A 23,927-nucleotide genomic window follows, 5' to 3' on the forward strand; every position below is an offset into this window, starting at 1 on the left:
AAGATGATCAGGACTAAATGGCCTCACTTTGATTTGAAATCCGATTTCATAACTAAAATATTAGCAGACATTACATGTATAGAAAATATATAATTTTGTGGTTTATCTCCAATCAAACTTAAAACATACTTTCTTGTAAAAGACAAAAAAAGAGAAACTAATTTGGTACGAGCTAACAATTATGTATGATGCAAGATGATCAGGGAATGAAAAATAGAAGTAATCACCAGTATTCTAAACTATTTTAAATAGCATTATTTCTGTGAATGGATTTTAAGTTATAGTATTCTTATAACTATTTCCATTGAAATGTAAATTACATTTTACTGCTCTTTATAGATAAGAAAAATTGCCTCATTAACGAAGTTTTATTCAACAATCAAAAAGCAAATACCCATTATGCAATAATTATAGGTCCTTCATGACTTTCGTCAATATAGCACATTAACCCATTTATGTCAGAGGTTGCAAACTTTTTTTTGTGAAAAATCAGACCTTGGGGATGACCCTGAACAGTAGGATACAAATAACTCCCACAAGCTTAGCATTCCAATAACGGAACACTAGGCATAAATGTGTTAAGTAGCAGAAGAAAAAGAAGGACCACCACCAATGGAAAGGAGTTAAGTACCTGGAAAGGTGAAAATTCCAGACAACTGGTCATACTTTTTATAGATGATTATACAGAATTCACAAATTACTAGATACTCATTCATTATACCAGTTATTAAAGGATTGCATAACTGTTTGTCCCTTGGCATTTAAAATCTATAACCATACAGTTTTGCAAAGCAATGTTTAACAAATGACACATATTTTAAGTTCTTTTAAAACTTTAAAAGCAATAGCTCAGGGTTTACAGTAACCTTTTCTTTACTAAATAATATATTGCAAGTCAGTTATACTAAATTAAATTATGAGTCTTTTTCCTTGTCCCAAAACAAAATTTTCTCTATTAACCTAATTTATGTTTTCCACTTTCAAAAGCCAATATTTTAAAAATTGGCTATAGGACAAACAAAATCTATAGTTACTTAAGAGACTCTTAGCTCTAAATCACCATTATAAACTCCTTTGGGAAACCAACAGGAATGGGAAATTGAGATAAAAATGCAATACTATTTTATTTAAAAGAGAACATTGAAAAATGTTTTTATAAGAAAGCTTCAACTGTTTCTAGATTTCAAATTTATTCTTCATTCTGCGTTTTCTTCAATTAAAATGGGCACAGAATTGAGTTAAACTGATCCTTTAAAATGCCAACAAGATAAATTTTTCAGAACTCACCTGTTGTAAATTAATGCCAGTGTATTTTTAATACCTTGATGTTTTCATAGTAATATTTACTTTAAATCAACAGAACATCTGAGCTTAACACTAATAATTATAAATAAAGTTTGTTTTTTCCAATCTGAGTTATGACTGCAAATACCAAATTTAAGAGTATCCTCAAACCAGCTGGGTGGTGAATGAGATATCAAAAAATTATTGATCTTTTTTTTTTTTGAGATGAAGTTTCACTCTGTCGCCCAGGAGTGCAGCGACGTGATCTTGGCTCACTGCAACCTCCATCTCCAGGGTTCAAGTGATTATTGTGCCTCAGCCTCCCGAGTAGCTGGGATTACAGGTGCGCTCTACATGCCCAGCTAATATTTTTTTTTTTTTGTAGAGAGAGGGTTTCACCATGTTGGCCAGGCCAGTCTCGAACTCCTGACCTCAAGTGATAAAACTATTGCTCTTTCTAAACCTCTGCTAGGGTAATAAACAACCCAAATAATGTGAACCCGGGCGGCTCAGCTACAGCACCTGCTACTGATATTCAGACTAGTGCTTGAGGGAAGAGTCACTAAAATTCTGAAGTAGGGTTTTTATACAATGCTAAAGTGCTGGTTGTTCCTCATTTATCCAATCTAAGGTTGAATCTAACTGCAGAAAGTTAGCTAAGTATAACAAACCAATCCTATAGAATGCAATAAAAACCACGGATATATATGTACCAATGTCTAAAATATGTGACTTAACTAACTTGTCAGTGAAATCTTAGGGAAAGATCTAGAATTAAAAGATTAAGGTATTGAATTTCTTTTTTGAATGTGAACTCAAACATGCTAGGCATTTATTTATAACTTGAAACATTACTTACTTCCTTATAAGAATTCCATTTCCTGTCCCTGCCCTTTCCAGAAGTAGTTTTGTAACACAAAATTTATATATCTTTAAAATATTAGTTCTAAGACTTCCTTGATAATTACTGACGTTTTACAAAGCAAATATTAGATTCCATTATTCAGATAATTCTTTTAAGCAATAAGATTTGGAATTGTGCTTATTACCCAAGGCAGCTATGACTGTGGCTAAAAGAAGAATACACAAAGCTGTTTGGCAGATAATAGTCACAGAACCTTTAGCATACTAATATGTCTATATTCAATTTTTTAAAACCTGAATAAGCATAACGGCTGAACCTAAAGGGTGATACTGAAGGACAAACAGTGAAAGCTACAAATCATGCGTAATCTGTCATCATGCTTAGAACCTTTCTTAACTATAGCATTTTCCATTCTTACCTCAGATTTTTCCAGCTTATTTTGTGCATCAATTTGTGTAACAATCTCATTCATGTTTGTCTCCAATACCATTCCCCCCATCACCATTTCTGCAAGAATATTGTGAACCTAAAGGAAATAAAAGAACATATACCCATAAAGAAAACTGACTAAAAAGAAGTTTCATGATTCACTTTTTGTTTCAAATACCACTTCATCTATATTAAATGTATGAGTGGTAAAAACAACTTGGAGTAAGGGCTCATAATCCACTTTCATCACTACTGTGAAGTCCTAGGCAATTATATAACCCCCTTAAGTTAATAGGCTAACATTAAGTTAATGAGCTTAATAGGCTATAAAACAAAAACAATAGTACTAGCTTCATAGGACTGTTGAAAGGAATAAGGTAATCCAACGCAGTACTCAAAACAAAGTAAATGACTAGTAAATATTAACTACCATTCTTATTATGTCAAGTTTAATACTAAAATATGATTTATAAGGGTCTTTTATGCCAGATTCGTAGCCAACAATAATTAGGTTGTTATTTTACTCATTGTACTTAATGAAGCAATGTAGCACAGTACTTCTAATAGGCTCTAGATTGGAAAAAGCTAGAATTTTTAAAATTGTGGGTACTTTAATAGTGCTTTTACCCCCAAATCCTCTACACATGTAATACTCAGATTTCTTCTCATAAATACATCTTATAATGACTAAAAATGGTGTCTTCCATTGGGAAGTAAAAATATAACTTCATGTCTTTTCATAAGGTATTATTGGATCAAAGAAATCAACAATTCAGAGCTGAATTACATTTCACAGAAGAATCTACTCTGCTATATATATATATTTTTAAATAATGTGGTAAGGTTAGAAACGGAGACTCCAAAATTAGATAAGCATGAATACTGGCTCTACCACTTATTACTTGTAGCCTTTGAGCAGTTACTTCAGCTCTCTGAGTCTGTTACCTTATTTACAAAATAGAGACAGCAATAATATAGGCACCTCATAGAATTACCATAACAATTACATAAATAATTCATGTAAGTGCTTAGCATAGAACTACTAAGTATTATAAAGTAATTTATTTTTTTTCAACGAATTCTTTTTAGGAGTTAAATATATATTCTTTGATTTAAATTTCTTTGTAAGATTTCATGCAAACTTATTCATAATTTTAAAAATATCCCTGGAGGCTGGGTATGGTGGCTCACACCTGTAATCCCAACACTTTGGGAGGATGAGGTGGACAGATCACTGGCAATATGGTAAAACCCTGTCTTTACAAAAAATGCAGAAAATTAACCAGGCATAGTGCCTCACGTCTGTACTTCCAGTTACTCGGAAGGCTGACCCAGGAGGACTGCCTGAGCCTGGGAAGCGGAGGGTGCAATGAGCCAAAATCACAGTACTGCCCTCTAGCCTGGGCAACAGAGTGAGACCCTGTCTCAAAAAAAAAAAAAAAAAAAATCATTATTTACTATTTTTCATTTTGGAAATATGGATACCTCATGCAAAAATTATGAAGACAAATTTATATAAATTACTTTTCCTAGCCAACCAAACCAAACCAGACATCACAGTGTTTTGAAAACTATCATAACTTAAAAAAAAAAGAATATAGGCAAATGACTAAAAGTTCACACAGAAACTTATGTATGAACAACAATAGTCTCTACCACACTCTGCATCCGTTATGAGGTCCCTTATCCAAAGCTAATCAGGCAGCTATATCTTAGGTATCCTAGAAAACTTGCTGTGCACATACTTGTTATACATGTGTATATGCATATCTAATTTACACAAATGAGAACATATTATATACATTAATTTTTGCAGTTAAGCAAGAAAATAAAGAATTGAAAGAGTCAGGAAAGAATGAGAAATTAAGTTAGGAAAACCATAAAAGAGACTGGTGACAAATGAAACTGTATTGGTAAGAGCAAACGAACAAAAATATAAAAATTTAAAACAGTGAATCAACATTAACTATTAGACATATATTTGTATAAAGAGATCTCTCACTGATCTCTGTCAGAGAAGCAAGTTGCAAATATGGAAAAGGAGAAAGCCAGAAGAAATTCTATAGTATTGTACTAGATTCTGAGGTATTAAGAAGTGGTCAATGACTTTTAATATACATATCAAGATCTAGAAACAGCTGTGTGTGTATACACACATCTATTTCCCAGTTCAGTTCACTAAGAACCAGGAGTCATGTCACCCCAGCAACAATGAGCAAACACAGTGCCCAAATCGTCATTTCTAAACATCATTCTCCACTGAAAGAAGCCAGGGTTCCTTGGAGAAATGGCTGACTTGAGGGCTGGAGCATAAAATATTTAAGATGCTCTATTCATTGAAAAGGCCAAGAAACAATGAGCAGCTTCATAATTATGAGCACCTCTAGACTGTGGTTACTATATACTATCTCCAACACAAAGGCATCAGGGCTCCTAGAAAGATGGGCAACTTGAACATAAAAGAAAATAATGTCTGCAATTGACTTAAACAAATCAAATACATTAAAATATTTTTGTCATAGGATACTAAAAAACTTAAATGATCTTTTTTGGTGGATATTAGAAAAGCAACCAGTTATGAAAATTGGTAAATATAAAAAAAAAACACTCTAGAATTTATCTGGCCTTTCCTATATAAACTGTGCCTTTTATTTAAACCCATCTTTGTCTTCAATGAATTATTTCATTCAATGTACTTTTAGTGTATTGAATATTATTTCTACCTTTAATTATACTTTCTCTTTTCTCCCAATATTTGTTAGTTTGATCTAATTTTATTACATTATTCTCTTCCTTTTAAATATGAGACTCTACTGTGCTTATACTTCCCATTAATAAATATCTCTCCCTCTTAAATGACTTTGTTATTATTTATAAAACAAATATCAAGTCTTTCTAGATCACTGAGACCTTGTTTTCCTACTAAAATACTTTAATTCTTCCTCATTCTTTTTTCTCTCAATTGGATATGACCCTCCAAGTACTTGTATAATACATGTTAAATGCATCCTTCAAAGTCTCTTATCTTCTTCATGTTTTCTATCTTTCAGTCTTATGCTTTGAGATAATTTCCTACACTTGATCTTCTACCTTTAATTCAAGCCTCAATTGTGACCACCGTCTTTAAAACTTTTCAGTCTGAAAAACTCTTTTCAAGCCCAATAAGACTTTTCCAAATCCTAAGTACTTTTTAAATCATTTTAAAATTTCAAGTGAGAGGCCAGGTGGTGGCTCACACCTGCAATCCCAATGCTTTGGGAGGCCAAGGCAGGAGGATCACTTGAGGCCAGGAGTTCAAGAGCAGCCTGGGCAACACGGCAAGACCCCAATCATACCAAAATAAATAAATTTTAAAATAATAAAATTTCAAGTGTTACTCTATCTTCTCCAGTAGTTCTTTTCCATGGAGCGTAATTTGATTGTTCAATGTGTCCATCTTTCTTGTTCAGATGGCAGTGCTTTTTTTCCTATTGGTTTACTGTGCTCAGGGCTGGCCTCCAAGATATTATTAATGACTAGCTCCTTTATTTGGTGAAAGTAAAAGGAGTCTCTCATTCTGTGCCTGCGGTTAAAGACCAGGCTATCAAAATCCTCAAGAGGGACCAGGTTGGAGGAAAACACTCTGCTCTTAAGTCTTCATTCTCTCAGCCTCAAGGGTAGGAAAGACACTTGGGCCTCCAATCAGATCTCTACACTAATCACTTGTGGAGGCAAGTGGGGGAATGCAGAGAGGAGAACAGAGTATATTAATAGCTGTCATTATCAAAGTCATACATCCTCCAAATCAAGCCCTTTAGCTGTCTCATTTTGCCTTGGATTTGGATGCTTTGTTCCAATATGGGCAACAACAAGGGGCCACCCAATTGAAGTCACACTATACAGGAAATGGGCAGATAACTCAGCAGCTCCTCCCAGCAAATCCACAATAAACATGTAGTCTAAGAAAGAAACATACTGAATTATTCATATTTTAGGATTTTAGGGGTAATAACCACAGCATAACTTAGCTGTACGTGATAATGGGTCTGACTCCATTTTTGATGTTTCTCTGCTCACAGCCTTCAAGTTCTACTAGTCCCCATTCCTCTTCTGCCTCATATCTGGGCAAGCTGTTAAGAAGGTCTGGGTGCTCCTTCCTTTACACTAGTGGAAAGTTCAGACTAGCTAAGACCTGGCCCACATGCAGAAATCCTCACCCCATTCCCATCACCAAACCACCAGAAAACCCAAGCCCGGTGTTGTTCTCTGCTTTCTCCAGAAAGCCTCATTATGTGAGTAATAAACCTTTTCCAATCCTCTTGGGGCACCTGTGACATTGTTAGTCTCTACATCCAAACCAACTGTGAGTAGGGGCGGGTCTGTCCCACTACTTCAGGGTGACCACACTAGCCTATGTGATTGATACAGCTATTAGCATGTAAAGATTTATAAAAAGAAACCGGTAACAACCACGATAAAAGAAAATGTGTGACAGTGGTTTACAGGTTGGACGGTTGGCCCCATGGAAACTGTTGTATTTGAGGCTAGGAAGTTACTGATGCATGTCTGTAGTGGCAAAATATTTGGTACAATTATCATCTGTGATACCTTGAAAAGCAGATAAATTTACCCAATGAAAACTTTTTTTCTGACATAGAAACTAACAACGTTCTGGATAGTGGCAGCTCTGTTAACATGGATCCCAAAATGACAGCATGTGGAATACGATAAAAATACTGCGTGAATAGGAAATAACCCTTTTTTGTTTCACGGGGTTAACATTTTCATGTTTATTACTGCAGCATAAATTAACTCATCCTGACTGATAACAGAAGGGGTATTCTCTACAACTTTCTCTTTTCATCTACTCAGTTGTGACCCAGAAGCAGTCTGAGGGTTGTGTGTAAACCTCTCTGGGTCTTGCCTTTAAGAAAATGTGAGCCGTTACTGGGCATGGTGGCTCACGCCTGTAATCCCAGCACTTTGGGAGGCTGAGGCAGGTGGCTCACGAGGTCAGGAGATCAAGACCATCCTGACTAACACTGTGAAATCCCATCTCTACTAAAAAAAATACAAAAAAATTAGCCAGGTGTGGTGGTGGGTGCCTGTAGTCCCAGCTACTCGGGAGGCTGAGGCAGGAGAATGGCGTGAACCTGAGAGGCAGAGCTTGCAGTGAGCCGAGATCGCACCACTGCACTCCAACCTGGGTGACAGAGAGAGGCTCCGTCTCAAAAAAAAAAAAAAAAAGAAAATGTGAGCTGAGTCACTCAGAAGATTCCTACTGCTGGAAGGTCCAGAGCAGCTTAAAAGTTGAAATTTAAAAATAAATATATATTTTTTAAGTTGAAAATAATTTTCATCAAAGGGCTGAAAGCAAAGTTAGCATTGTCTTGGAGAATAGGAAGGAAATACTTATTTGATCTCCGACTCTTGGTATCCCAAAACTTTTGTCTCCTTGCCTTGAAAAAATAAAACAAGATCTTAGCCCAGAGAAAAGAGAGACAGTTAATTTTGGCAGGTTCTAAAATAGTGATATAGTGTTGTGTAAAATGAACAGGCTACACAAAATACATATTGTATGATTCCATCTTTACTTTTTTAAAGATGCATTTGTTTAAAGATTATTTGTTTTAAAGATGTAAAATCAAGAACTATACATATTCTAAAATGTTAACACTAGGCAATCTCTGGGATAGGGATGATTTTCACATATTTTTCTCATCTGTATTTTCTGATTTTTCTAAAATGAATGCATACTAATGAGAAATAGAAGTTTTAAAAACATTTTGTATCATGTATGGAAGTTGCAGATGAGTACAGCTTAATTTTCTTCGAAATTTTTATTCTCTTTCTCTAGTAAAAAAATACAAGAACCTTATTCTTACCACCACATTTCACAACAGAGTCCTCAATTTTCTTAAAAGATGGTAAATGTGTTTATATAAGCTAATGATGACCTCTCAGCAGTCATTTTAAAACACAGCTTTCTAAAAATTTTAATCATGTATCAAAACATAAATTTTTTTCTTTTTTGAGACAGGGTCTCACTCCGTCACCCAGGCTGAAGTTCAGTGGCACAATCATGGCTCACTGCAGCCTCAACCTCCCCGGGCTCAGGTGATCCTCCCTCCTTAGCCTCCCAACCAGCTAGCACTACAGATGCATAACACCACACCTGGCTAATTTTTGTATTTTTTGTAGAGACTGGGTTTTGCCATTTTGCCCAGGATGGCCTTAAACTCCTGGGCTCAAGCAATCCTCCGACCTCAGCCTCCCAAAGTACTGGGATTACAGACCTGAGCACTTGCACCTGGTCTTCAAAACATAATTTTGAGTATTGTGAACCCTAATGACTAAAAATAACAAGAGTCTTTGTAAGTGTGAAAAAGCATTAGACATAGTAATTAGAGAAAAACAGCAGAACACTAAAAACAGACTCATAAACATATCATGTTTAAGTACTCTGTCCAAAGTGAATTAATTTATAAAATCAAATCACTTGGTAAATGAGAGATATGAACTAGAATATTGGCTAAAGAGAAAAGCATTTTTTTGACATTCACAAATAATGAAATTCATGCCTTGTACTTTGATTGTGATGCTGGTTACATGTACTATACACACTTGTCAAATCTTAGTTTTGTAAGCTTAAACCTGTTGACTTTTAACACCTGTAAATTATGCCTCAATAAAGCCAATTTTTAAAAATCACACAGCATTTTTTTTTTTGCTAAAATTTTCAGACTATCTTATTCAATAGTTGAATCACTCATAAAGAATCTCTTAGATTATACAAACTTAATACAGAATAAAATCTGCACATAGTGCAAGTGGAATCTCTTCCTCCTAAGTTCTGTATCACAAATATCAACCAATACTGGTAGAAATCTGTCATTCTTTCTCTCACCTCCAGCTTTCAATAAGCCATCAAATCATATCACTTCTACCTTCTCCCAAACCTCATCTTAGTAGTCTTACCTTCTTTCAAACTTCATGGTAGTGTCTTAGTCATTTCTTTCTGGACTACTGCAATAAACTCTTAATTGACTTCCCTGTGTTTAATTTCTCAACCTATCAATCCAATCTTCATAACACAAGAAAAAATCATTCTATCAAAAATATATACAAACAAAGCAATAATAATGTCAGTAAAAACCTGTTTAAAAACATTAAATTGCCTCACAATAAAGTTCAAAGTCATGGCATTAATGGTTCTTTTAAATTAGGCCTGTTGATCAATATCAGTCCCTCCTCACAAAAAGGCCTATATTTTGTATCTCTGCCAGTAGGACCATCCTCTCCTTTTCTATGTATGAAATATCTACTAATCCCTTAAAAATCCAGTTTAAATGTAATTTCCTCCCTTCATAGTCTCCTAGGGAGAGGTAAGTGGTTCAGCTGTGTCCCCATTGACATCCTGTACATACTATTATTATTTGTTAATGCCATTGTTTCCGCCCTTAGATGTGAACTCCTCTAAAGGAAGGATCTGAATCTTCTCCACCAAGCACAAAGCCTGGCTCATAGTAAAAACAATTTATGAACTGAATAATAAAAGAATAAAATAAAAGAAAAAAATAGAATTATTCATTAAAGCCACTTTTGCTATGACAATTGTAAGTTAATGTTTTTTTTAAAAAAGCTTAGATGTGACAATAGAAATAGTACCTTGTCTACATGGAAAATCAAATCCAGTTCACAGACATTTTCAAAACATTTGTCTAATGTTTCCACAAATACCTATGGAAAAAGAAAAAAGGTTTTGAGACTGTTTAAATTTATTCAAACCTGTTATCTATAAGGAAGGCAATTCTTAATTATGAACTAAAATTTTGTATAATACATTTATCTTTTTCAAACTAAAAATTGTATTAAATATAAAAAAAGTAAAAAAAGAATAGAGTCCTAAAAATACCAAGTTTAACTACAGATAAACTACTTTTCAATACGTAAGTATAGAAAACAAAATAAACTTTTTTTGAAAATCACTAAAACTAGAAAGTCTTAGCACCACTTCTTACAAAATCACTTAAAAATACTCAACTAAGTCTCCTTATTTTGACGTGAGTGGGGGAAGAAAGCTCATTAGGAAATATCTATCAAGAGAGGTGAGGCACAGTCCAACTCCCTACTATATCTAATGTAGCCAGTAACTTTTAATTATCAAATCAGTATAAAAGACCACTAAAAACTACTTATGGAAAAAGCACAGACCTTGGCATCAGACTTACCTGGGTACAAACTCTAAACTGAGTAACCTGTATGACATCGTGTGGAAAAGAGTCATCTCAACAAGCTTGCATTGTTCAAACTCTGCACATTCCCATAAATGGACTGTTTTCAGGACTAGCCCTTGGCCAGCTCCTGAGAACTAAGCTCCGACCTTTCAGAAAGTTGTCCGATTAGAGTGTTTTTGTGTGCTGGAGGTCTTGGGCCATGCTGTACCAGTATGAGCAGGGACTTTATGTTAATAATGTTGATTTACAGTGAATATAAGCTTTTTCTCTGAGGATCTGAAGCTTAAGTAGCCAAGGTCAGTCATGCAGGCATGACATACCTATGTGACTGACCCCCAGGGTAAACTTCCCTGGTTGGGAATACTCTGTACACATTATCACATATTTTGGGGGAAATTAAACATGTCCTGTGTAACTCCAGTAGAAAGGAACACTTGACAGCTTGCAACTGGAGTCTTCCAGACTTCATCCCATGTGCCTTTGCTGACTTTACTCTGTATCCTTTCACTATAATAAACAATAGCATGAATATAGCAACTTCTGAGTCCAGTGCATCCTAGTAAATGATTGAGATGGTCTTGATGATCCCTGATGCAAACCTTCAAAAATCAGTCTCTTAAATTCCACACTGCATAGTTGTCACCAACTATTCTATTCCCATTTCTATTCTCACCACCCCTTTCAGTGGTAATTTCAGATAAAGTGACCATACAATTTATCATCCCAAATGGGGCAGTATTAAAAGTAAAAAGAAACAGCTATTAATACTAAATTATATAATAGGATGCAATATCATCATAATGTAATAACAGCCTGGAACAACAGCTATAAACCAGGACTATCCCTAGTTTATTGAAATGAATAGTCATCCCACTATTCACAGGTGATCCTATGGGGAAAGGAGTAAAATGTAAACAAAAGGCTTCTTGCTATAGTTGCTCCTATGTAGGGCACCTTTCTACACATCCACAATCCAAGGTTCCTTCCTGGCATCAATGTTAGATGGCTAAGTGGACATGTAACTACAGTTCATCCTTGAACAACATAGAGTTTGGGACTCCAACCCTCCAGGCAGCTGAAAATTCATGCATAACTTTGAATTCCCCAAATCTACTAATAGTTTACTGTTGATGGAAGCCTTACCAATGACATAGTTAATTAACACATATTTCATATTTCACAAAATATGTGAAATAATGTTTTCATGCCTGCTGGGGTACGACTTCATGAAATTTCCCAAAAATCTCCTTTTCTTGCTGTTCAACGGTCTGTATGCTGGATCCACTTATCTTGAAATGGAAAGCAACCACAGCTGCAGATCTCAATCTAAGGTACATATCAAGTGATTCAACTTTTGCTGGTAATGTCATGACATTCTCTGCTTCTTGGGGGCACTTCTACCATCACTAGTGGCACTTGGTATGGGAGTTACCATGGTGTTATTCAAGGATTACGATATTGAGTAAACATGATGAAAAATACATAAGAACCAGGAGAGATTACTTTTTGCTCATGGGGACATAGCAATTAGCAGGACATAGCAATTTAAGCAGATACTCAAAACACTTGACCTCACCACAAGGAGGTGACAACAAAATTATTATAGTTAATATATATAGTTAATTTTGTCTAGCTATAATTTATTTTAATTTCTGTGGGTACACAGTAGGTATACACATCTGTGGGGTACATGAAATGTTTTGATACAGGCATGCAATGCACAATAATCACTTCAAAGAAAATGGGGTATCCATTCCCTCAAGCATTTATCTTTTATGCTACAAACAATCCAATTATACATTTTTACTTATTTTTGAATGTACAATTCAATGATCATTGACTATAATCACCATAATGAGCTATCAAATAGTAGGTCTTATTCGTTCTATTTTTTTGTATCCATTAATCATCTCCACCTTTCTCCAGCCCCCCACTACCCTTCCAAGTCTCTCGTAACCATCCTTCTACTCTCTATGTCCATGACTTCAATTGTTTTGATTTTTAGATCCTAAAATTAAGTAAGAACATACAATATTTGTCTTTCTGTGTCTGGCTTCTTTCACTTAACAGAATGATCTCCAGTTCTATCCATCCATGTTGTTGCAAATGACAATATCATTCTTTTTGCTAGTACTCCATTGTGTATATGTACCGCATTTTCTTTAATCTATTATTCATCTGCTGATGAACGCTTAGGTTGCTTCCAAATCTTGGATATTCTACACAGAGCTGCAACAAATATGGGAGTGCAGACATCTCTTTGATATACTGATTTCTTTTCTTTTGAATATATACCCAGCAGTGAGCTGGATCCTATGGTAGCTCTATTTTTAGTTTTTTGAGGAACCTCCAAACTGCTCCCCATGGTGGTTGTGCTAATTTACGTTCTCACCAAGTGTACAAGGGTTCCCTTTTCTCCACAACCTTGCCAGCATTTATTATTGCCTGACTTTGCATATAAGACATTTTAACTGGGATGAGATGATATCTCACTGCAGTTTTGATTTACATTTCTCTGATGATCAATGATGTTGAGCACCTTTTCACGTGCCTGTTTGGCATTTGTATGTCTTCTTTTGAGAAATGTCTATTCAAATCTTTTGCCCATTTTTTGGTTGAATTATTAGGGTGCATGCAAATCTGAAATCCAGTGGGGGAGTCAAATCTTAAAGCTCCAAAATGATCTCCTTTGACTCCATATTTCACATCCAGGTCACACTGACGCAAGAAGTGGGCTCCCACAGCCTTGGGCAGCTCCAACCCTGTGGCTTTGCAGGGTACAGCCTCCCTCCTGGCTGCTTTCACAGGCTGGTGTTGAGTGTCTATGGCTTTTCCAGGCACACAGTGCAAGCTGTCAGTGGATCTATCATTCTGGGGTCTGGAGGATGATGGCCCTCTTCTCACAGCTCCATGAGGCAGTGCCCCAGTACGGACTCTGTGTGGTGGCTCTGACCCCACATTTCCCTTCCACACTGCCCTAGCAGAGGTTCTCCATGAGGGTCCCACCCATCTGTATCCTTTGTAATATTCTTTATAATAAGTGGGTAAATGTGTTTCCCTGAGTTCTGTAAAGTGCTCTGGGAAATTAATCGAACTGAGTAGGGGGGTCACAAGAATCCCAATTTACCATCACTCAATCAGAAGTACAGGTCACAACCTACTACTTGCAACTGGCATCTGAAGTGGGGGCAGCCTTGTGGGACTGTGTCATGGGATCTGATACTATCCCCATATAGACACTGTCAGCACTGAATTATAGGACATCCAGCAGGAGAACTGCTTGGTGTGTCGGGAACAAACTCCCACACATCTGGTGTCAGATGTATTGTATTGAGTGACTGTGGGGGTAGAGGCAAAAAACCATCTTGTATTTTCCTTTTACAACAGGTCAGCCACAAGTGAGATTTTAGTTTAATTTTTTGGTAGGTAAAAAATTAGTATCATTTAGTATCCACCCAAACTCCCAACTTTATTTATTTCTCCTCAAGGCCCTGGTGACACGGTACCTGAAATGACTTTATTCATTCTAACTAATTCAGATACATTTTTCCTCTTTGATACAACAGACTCCTGTTATGAGGACTGAATGGGGTAACGCTGCTTGAACACAGAGTAAGCAATGAACATATATTAACTTTTTGGAGCAAGTAATAATAGGAGTGAAAAGAGGAAAATTCTCGCTGTTACCAGGGCAGACCTCATGAAATAGTTGGGAAAGTTCTTTTTCTTACAGTTTTGCTTTAGACCCCTATTAATAGGCACATCTGCTTAAAGAAACTAGACAGCCTGGGATGATACCAGAGCTCTGGAAACAACTCAAGTTACTGGTGACATTTCCATTGAGAAAGAAGAAAATATTTACTTTGAAAATAGTCTTTAACTTAGAAATCATTTGAATACCTATTTAGAAAATCATAGTTAAAAGTTATGGGAAATAAAGCCATTTAAGTTCTACCCCCTGCTTAAATTTTTACTTAAGTGTAACATACACATAGAAAAGTACAAAAATCATAACATATAACATAAATTTTCTGTATAATCAACACTCAAATCATGTTTTAACATTACTAGCATTATAGAAGCCTTCTCAGAGTCCATCAGTCACTATCAACCATCAAAGGTAACCAATACCCTACTTTCTAACACTATGAATACATTTTATCTATGTCTGAACCATATTAAAATGAGATCATAGGATATATGCTCTTTTGTGAGTGGCTTCTTCATTGTTATCTTTGTGAGATTTATTCAGGTTATTACATAATACAACAGCTAATCATTCTTAGTTGTACAGTATGCCATTGAATTAGAATATCACAATGTGTCCACTCTACTGGTGATATAAATTTGGGTTGTTTCCAGTATGGTGACATTACAATTAGTACTGTTAGAAACATTTCTTACACATCTTTTGGTGAACATATATATGTACACATATCTACTGATTATATACTCAGAATAGAACTCCTAGGTCAAAGAGTCGCGTAGGTTAAGCTTTAGTATATAGTGCCAAATAGACTTTCAAAACAATTATGCACACTTAGACTTTAAACAGCAGTGTATGAGAGTTTCTGCAGTTCTATAGCCTTGTCACCACCTTATGTTACCCATTTTTTAACTTTAACCATACTCAACGGTGTGTGGTGGTATATGATGATATTAACTTGTACTTCTCTGATATAAGACTGTGTACCATTTCATCTGTATTACCCATTTAGATATCCATTTTCATAAAGCCTGTTCAAGATTTCTGCTCATTTTCTATTGGTCTTTTTATCATTATTTTTTCTTAAACATGGTCTCACTATGTTGCCCAGGCTGGTCTCAAACTCCTGGGCTCAAGCAATCTTTCCACCTCAGACACCTGAGTAGCTGGGATTAAAGTGGTCTGTATTTTCTTATTGATGTATAGGAATTCTTTATATATTCTAGCTACAGTCTTTTGTCATATGTATTACAAATATCTTTGCCAGTTCGGTGGCTTGCCTTTTCATTCCAAGAGCAGAAATTTTCCATTCCAATAAAATCCATTTTTTCAGTTTTTTTCTTTTTAGTTAATATTGTTTTATGTCCACTTTAAGGAATCTTGGCCTACAGCAAGGTCAGAAAAGAGATTCACTCAGAAGAAAACAAAAGCTTTATTATTTTACTCTTCAAGTTTGGACCAAATTTATCTGAAATTGATTTTTGTGTATGATGTGGAGTGGTCTTACTCGATTTTAAATCATTATTAGATTTACTAATCAGAATACAATTTCCAGTATGCCTTTATTTTTTCTTTCTTAATTTTTCTAGTTCCATTGATTACCTACATGTTGCAGTCATCCTTTTTTAACTGTTAGAAGACCATCCTGGTAAAAATGCTGTCTAAATAGTTCCCCTTCACTTACATGTGTTTATAAAAGATCAGCAGAACCTACTAAATGTGCAGATTATACTGGGCAAAAAAGAAAAAAAAAGTTTGTGATAGCATTAAGTGTGCCTCTGGTAAACTAGGGAGTGGTAAAAAATATGGGTTGCCTATACAGACAGTACAGTACTGTGTTGAGGATACATGCTTTGAAACCAGGAAGACATACGTGGCTTCAAATCCCTGCTCTGTGGCCTTAAGTATCATTTCACTCCTTTAAATCTCAGAACTATCAGATAGAGATAAAAGTACCTACTTTTCTGGATTATCATAAAAATTGAGTTAAACAATTTAGATCGAGGGCCCAGCATAGTTCCAAAGACCCATTTAATAAATGGCAGCCAGAATTATTTATCTGGCTGTTCAAATTACGTGATAATTATAAAATTAAAATAGAAATAGAAAATTGTAATTCTGCTGATAAATACTGATATAAAACGAAGATGACTACATGCCACAACCACCAAGACACTGTGATTTGTTAACTTAGAAAGGAAAAATGCTGTCCACATTTAATTCAGAACAATACCAAGTGTAAAAAAATGTGAATACTATAAAAAAAGTATACCCTGCAGCAAAATGTCATTATAACTGCATTTATGAAAAAAATCTTAAAATTTAAAGCACTCAGATACTATGTTCAGTTTTAAAAAATCAAAAACCTTCTTCAAAAGACTTTCTATTAATTTTCTTTTGATTTAGCAAAAATTATTTGATATAATTAGAAATCTAGAGCCCTAAGGTCCATACACACTGATGATCTGTTACATGGACAAGGCCAACAAAAAACAAATAAACGACAATCTGAAGTGAAGAAATTAGGGGGAAAAATTAGAGTCTTGATGGTTCTAACCATAACAACAACAAAATTGCTGTTTCATTATTATTTCACAAGGAGAAAGATAAAAGGAGGTAAGACCTAGAAGTGTCATAGTAAATAGCACCCTCTTGTGTCTCAATTTTAAAATGATATAAAGTTTAAAGACAATTTCAATATAACAGGTATCTAACCACTACTGAGTAGCTATTCAGGTGCCAGGGATATAAAACCAAAGACCTAAACTCTGTCTTCAAGGAATTCAAAAGCTGGTGGGAGAAAAATTACTTCTAATTTACAAAAAAGAGTAATATTTTAAATTGTCCTGCATTTTAATTACCTAGTATTCAAAAAATAAATATAAAAAATAAATAGATTCTGAATAATGCCTCCTCCAAATATTAACAGTTCTCCTTTCCCATGCTATTCTAGTTATGAAACATTCTTGTGTTTTCTTTGTCTTTACATCCAAGCTATAAACAGTGACCTATATATCCAGGCTACAAAGAGTAACAGGTATCTATTATGTGGCAGCTTAGTACTGAGTACTCAAGAGCACAAACTTTAGCATGCGTATACTCAAATTCTAGCTTTGCCTCTAACTCTGAGATCCAGGGCAAGTTATTTAACACTAAGCCTCAGTTTCTTATCTGAGCATAATAATGGTACCTATATTATAGAGTTGTTTTAGGGATTAAGTGAATAAATATAAAGGGCTTAAAACAATGTCCCACAAAAGAAAACACTCAATACACATTAGCTAGTATTATAACAAACACATGGAGAAATAAAAATGTACACAAGATAAAATAAAAATATCACAAATTACCCTTAAACAATACCACTTATTTGGCAGACCCCCTTTCAAGTTTCTAAGTCAAAAAAAATTTTGTTTCTCGGTTTAGAAATTTCTGTTAAAATTCAGGAGGAACATATCCTGCTGTTTTGAACCTACAATAATAAATGAAATAAAAAAGGGTTACACTGACATGTTATAAGATAGGAAAAGTCTTCAGTGCAAAAATTGGAGGCATAAATTTAAGGATACTAATATGCTGAAGCAAAAAAAATTTTTTTTCATCACCAGCAACATGTTCTAGAGAGAAACATCTTGGTTTAACTCAAACCAATAACTAAAAAATACCATTACAAATACTGAATGTACCAACAGGTCTAGGGAAGACAAACTGAACTTAAAATCAGATCATTTATCTTTGAAGAACAATTATGAATGTAGCCTAGGTACACTCTCCAATATGTACTACTGCATGTACTATTAAGAATCTTTAAAGTATGGTGTTCAAGATATGTAAATAGCACTTGACTCAACATATGACTGCATTCTGGACTGGATTTCTACTACATCTCACTTGGACACTCACATGCCAGTGATGACAATGTTAGCAAAAACAGTCATTTAATGGGCATTTACTATGTACCATGCACTTAACACATAATGAACTCTTAATGTCAATATAGAGAAATTAAGAGTTGAAGAAAGGACCATCTATCTTCTGTATCACATCATAATAATTCTGAAAGAGTTTACATTAATGATTCTTTCTCTGTGGTTTATAGAAAGTTAACGATAGTAACAGCTAGCATTTACTTGGTACAGTTGATCTTTGAACAACAGGGGGATTGGGATGCTGACTCTCCACACAGTTGAAAATCTGTGTACAACTTTTGACTCACTAAAAACCTAACTACTAATGGCCTGTTGCTGACCAGAAGACTTATCGATAACATAAACAGTCAATTAGTACATTTTTTGTTGTATGTATTATATACTGTAATCTTACAATAAAACGAGCTGGAGAAAAAATGTTATTAAGAAAATAGTGAGGAAGAGAACATATATTTACTATTCATTTAGTGGAAATAGTTCATCATAAAGATCTTTATCTTTGTCTTCACATTCAGTACACTTAGGAAGACGAGGGGTTGGTTTTGCTGTCTCAGGGGTGGCAGAGATGGAAGAAGTGGAGGAGGTGGAATGGGAGGCACGAGAGGCAGGTACACTCAGTGTAATCTTTATTTTAAAAAATCTGTGTATAAGTTGACCCACACAGTTCATACCTGTGTTGTTCAAGAGTCAACTCTACATAGTATTGTGGCATTAACACTGTTCTGAGTGCTTTAAGTATTTTATTTGAGCCTTCACAGTAATCCCATAAGGCAACTACTTTTATCATCAACCATTTGCAGAAGAGTAATCTAAAGCAAAAGGTTAACTACTAACACTTAATGGTAGAGTCCTGATTCAAATCTCAAAAATCTAATTCCAGAACCGACATCAACAACAAATAATATATTATTTCTAATGTAGTAAGAAGCGATCATTTAGAAAATATGGAAAATACAGAAAAGTATAAAGCAAAAATCTGAACTGTCCATACAGCACCCACAAAAATCTACTGTTAACAGTTAAAATCTCATTCATAACTTCCTTTCAAGTGAAGAAATAGAAAAAGAAGTAACTACAAACACAGGCTTTTCACACCATTCTTTAAAGTGTTTTGTCTGCCTAAATCAAATGATAAATTTCAAGGAGAATAAAAGAAGTTAACAAAAGGATTCAACACGATGATTGTTAATATTAGGTGTTAACTTGATTGAAGGATGCCTAGATAGCTGGTAAAGTACTCTTTCTGGACGTGTCTGTGAGGGTGTTGCCAGAGGAGACTGACATTTGAGTCAGTGGACTGGGAGAGGAAGACCTGCCCTCAGTGTGGGTGGGCACCATCCAACTGGCTGCCAGCATGGCTAGAACAAAGCAGGCAAAAGAAGGTGAAATAACCTTGCTTGCTGAGTCTACTGGCTTTCATCTTTCTCCCACACTGATTGCTTCCTTTGGTTTCTCCTGCCCTAAAACATCAGACTCCAGGTTCTTCAGCCTTTGGACTCTTGGTTTTACACCATGGTTTGCCAGGGGACTCTCCGGCCTTTGGCCACAGACTGAAGGCTGCACTGTTGGCTTCCATGTTTTTGAGGCTTTTGGACTCAGACTGAGCCACTACTGGCTTCTTTCTTCCCCAGCTTGCAGACGGCCTACTGTGGGACTTTGCCTTGTGACTGTGTGAGCCAATTCTCCCTAATAAACTAACTCCCTTTCATATATACATATATCCTATCAGTTCTGTCTCTCTGGAGGACACTGACTAATACAGATGGAAAGTCATTAATGTGTCTTTGGAACCAGGAGGAAGACACTGAAATACTCAAGAAAGCAGAAGAAACGGAAATACAACTAATGTAGTAAATGATGTTGGCCATAATGTTAGTGCAGACTTCTGGAAGTACAAAGAAGTAATATTAGTTAAGTTCATATTATTAAGTCATAGGGCTATAATTTCAACCCAGGAAGAACTTTGAGATCAACAGTTTTTCTATGTGATAGAATGTCTGTATCAGTGTTCCTATTAGTGTGTTAGCAAAGAATCAATCTTGAATCAGGCCAGGGCCTCTCAAGTCAACATATAATAACCTCAGAAACTAGGAAAAAAAATGGTTGCCTTACTAGTTAAGTGATTTTTTAATCCAGAAAGATTTAAAGTAACAGAAATTATGATGTGAACCTATTAGTATTTTCATGTTAAGTTTAGAAAGAATCTATATAGTTGATATTTAAATACTTACGCCTTAAAAAAATGTGGTATCATAAGAATACTTAACAGACTAGGCTTTTATAAATCTAAATTTCAACGTAAACCTGAATATCCAATTGGAATGGGTTGTTTTTTCTTTCTTTTTTTTTTTTTTGAGATGAAGTCTCACCCTGTCGCCCAGGCTGGAGTGCAAAGGTGTGATCTCAGCTCATGGCAACCTCCGCCCCCCCGGGGTTCAAGCGATTCTCCTGCCTCAGCCTCCCAAGTAGCTGGGTACAGGCGCACACCACTATGCCCAGCTAATTTTTTGTATCTTTAGTAGAGATGGGGTTTCACCACGTTGGCCAGGCTGGTCTCAACCTCCTCAAACCTCGTGATCCACCTGCCTTTTTAAGCTGAAATATAAAGGAAAACTTGCCTACATTGATTGATGTATTAGAATGTTTAAGATAACTTAAGAATCACCATAATACATGAACTTCTAAAAATTAATTTGAGATATTTAAAAATTTGAGAAAGTTTGCCAAAATATGAGCATAAAAATAAAACATATTACATATATAAATTCAGTTTAAAATACAGGTACTCCTTGCTTTATACGGTACCATGTTAATGGATCTCAGCAACCACTGAACCGTGCAAAGTGATAAACATGGTTCCTGCAAACATGAATTATTACCATGGTATTCTGCAAAGCGAGGACTGCTTGTACTATAGGAAGCTTAATTATGTTTCAGTACCTCCATTTAAGTGACTTAATTTGATTTGTATGTTGAATTTCTAAGAAAGAACCGGGTTTATGAATTTGTAAGGTTAATAAGTATTAATTTTAAAAATGAAAGTAAACTCTGAATAATTTATTTCTGTGTACAAAACTACTCATGAGAACATTTTTTAAAGCTTATATTGACATAAATTGTCAAAACTATATTTAAACTCCCAAGCAAAAGCTGATTTTTAAAATGGTATTTGGCCTAAAAATACATTCTTCTACCTACAGTTGAATATGGTATGATTGATATTTTGAGCAGTGACTTAAAAAGAGTAAAAATATTACAAAGGAGGTGGCTGGCAAGATGGCCGAATAGGAACAGATCCAGTCTGCAGCTCCCAGCAAGATCAACGCAGAAGGCAGTTGATTTCAGCATTTCCAACTGAGGTACCTGGCTCATCTCATTAGGACTGGCAAGACAGTGAGTGTAGCCCAGGAAGGGTGAGCAGAAGCAGGGTGGGGCGTTGCCTCACCCGGGAGGCGTAAGGGGTTGGGGAACTCCCTCCCGTAGCCAAGGGAAGCTGTGAGGGACTGTGCTGTAAAGGATGGTGCCACCTGGCCCTGATACTACGCTTTTCCCATGGTCTCTGCAACCTGCAGATCAGGAGATTCCCTCAGGTGCCTATACCGCCAGGTCCCTGGGTTTCAAGCACAAAACTGGGCAGCCGTTTGGGCAGACACCATGCTAGGCAGGAGTTTTTTGTCATACCCCAGTGACACCTGGAACACCAGCAAGACAGAACCATTCACTCCCCCGGAAAGGGGGCTGAAGCCAGGGAGCCAAGTGGTCTATCTCGCTCAGTGGATCCCACTCCCATGGAGCCCAGCAAGCTAAGGTCCACTGGCTTGAATATTTGCTGCCAGCACAGCAGTCTGAAGTCAACCTGAGACACCGGAGCTTAGTCGGGGGAGAGGTGTCTGCCATTACTGAGGCTTCAGTAGGTGGTTTAACCCTCACAGTGTAAATAAAGCCACCTGGAAGTTCGAATTGGGCGGAGCCCACCGCAACACGGTAAAGCCACTGTGGCCAGACTGCCTCTTTAGATTACTCCTCTCTGAGCAGGGCATCTTTGAAAGAAAGGCAACAGCCCCAGTCAGGGGCTTATAGATAAAACTCCCATCTCCCTGGGACAGAGCACCTGGGGGAAGGGGTGAAACATAACCAGTTGAACCAGAGGATACCGATGAAAACAGGCAGCAATATTGCTGTTCAAAGAGCTGTGTAGGTGCAGCTTCAGCAGACTTAAACGTTCGTGCCTGCCAACTCTGAAGAGAGCAGCAATCTCCCAGCACAGTGCTCGAGCTCTGATAAGGGACAGACTGCCTCCTCAAGTAGGTCCCTGAGCCCTGTGACTCCTGACTGGGAGACACCTCCCAGCAGGGGTCAACAGACATCTCATACAGGAGAGCTCTGGCTGGCATCTGGTGGGTGCTCCTCTGGGACAAACCTTCCAGAGGAAGGAACAGGCAGCAATCTTTGCTGTTCTGTAGCCTCTGCTGGTGATACCCAGGCAAACAGGGTCTGGAGTGGACCTCTAGCGAGCTCCAGAAGACCTGCAGCAGAACGGACTGTTAGAAGGAAAACTAACAAACAGAAAAGAATAGCATCAACAAGGACCATAAGGATGTCCACACAAAAACCCCATCTGAAGGTCACCAACATCAAAGGCCAAAGGTAGATAAATCCATGAAGATGAGGAAAAACCAGTGCAAAAAGTCTGAAAATTCCAAAAACTAGACCGTCTCTTCTCCTCCAAAGGACCACAATTCCTCGCCAGCAAGGTAACAAAACTGGATGGAGAACGAGTTTGACAAATTGACATAAGTAGGCCTCAGAAGGTGGGTAATAACAAACTCCTCTGAGCTAAAAGAGCATGTTCTAACCCAATGCAAGGAAGCTAAGAACCTTGAAAAAAGGTTAGACAAATTGCTAACTAGAATAACCAGTTTAGAGAGGAACGTAAATGACCTGGTGGAGTTGAAAAACACAGCACGAGAACTTCATGAAGCACACACAAGTATCAATAGCCGAATCAATCAAGTGGAAGAAAGGATATCACAGATTGAAGATCAACTTAATGAAATAAAGCTTGAAGACAAGATTAGAGAAAAAGGAATGAAAAGGAACAAACAATGCCTCCAAGAAATATGGCACTATGTGAAAAGACTTAATCTACGTTTGATTGGTGTACCTGATAGTGACAGGGAGAATGGAAGCAAGTTGGAAAACACTCTTCCGGATATTATCCAGGAGAAATTCCCCAACCTAGCAAGGCAGGCCAACATTCAAATTCAGGAAATACAGAGAACATCACAAAGTTACTCCTTGAGAAGAGCAACCCCAAGACACATAATCGTCAGATTCACCAAGGTTGAAATGAAGGAAAAAATGTTAAGGGTAGCCAGAGAGAAAGGTTGGGTTACCCACAAAGGGAAGCCCATCAGACTAACAGCGGATCTCTCTGCAGAAACCCTTCTGGCTTATAAGCCAGAAAAGAGTGGAGGCTGATATTCAACATTCTTAAA

At 36.4% G+C, this 23,927-nt stretch overlaps 3 protein-coding genes across 11 annotated transcripts in view; 1 reads left to right on the forward strand and 2 right to left on the reverse strand.

The window, feature by feature from the left end:
• ATG12 (autophagy related 12) overlaps window positions 1–23,927 on the forward strand; it is a 1,142,999-nt gene that overhangs the window by 1,069,028 nt on the left and 50,044 nt on the right. The window lies entirely within an intron of this gene.
• The window catches only part of COMMD10 (COMM domain containing 10), a 971,919-nt gene that overhangs the window by 470,500 nt on the left and 477,492 nt on the right, over window positions 1–23,927 (reverse strand). The gene's annotated exons all lie outside the window — the stretch shown is intronic.
• Window positions 1–23,927, reverse strand: part of AP3S1 (adaptor related protein complex 3 subunit sigma 1) — a 159,825-nt gene that overhangs the window by 97,346 nt on the left and 38,552 nt on the right. For 4 of the 6 annotated variants that reach the window (XM_050793102.1, XM_050793100.1, XM_050793104.1 and 1 more), the window contains exons 4-5: window positions 10,226–10,297; window positions 2,568–2,675 (exon numbers count right to left, since the gene is read on the reverse strand). In XM_050793102.1, coding sequence (XP_050649059.1) covers window positions 2,568–2,675; window positions 10,226–10,297 — 180 coding nt within the window. The remainder of the gene's footprint in view (window positions 1–2,567; window positions 2,676–10,225; window positions 10,298–23,927) is intronic. The other 2 variants (XM_050793101.1, XM_050793106.1) reach the window with 1 other exon arrangement.

The sequence above is a fragment of the Macaca thibetana genome, chromosome 6 (genome assembly GCF_024542745.1).
Source record: "Macaca thibetana thibetana isolate TM-01 chromosome 6, ASM2454274v1, whole genome shotgun sequence".
NCBI lineage: Eukaryota > Metazoa > Chordata > Mammalia > Primates > Cercopithecidae > Macaca > Macaca thibetana.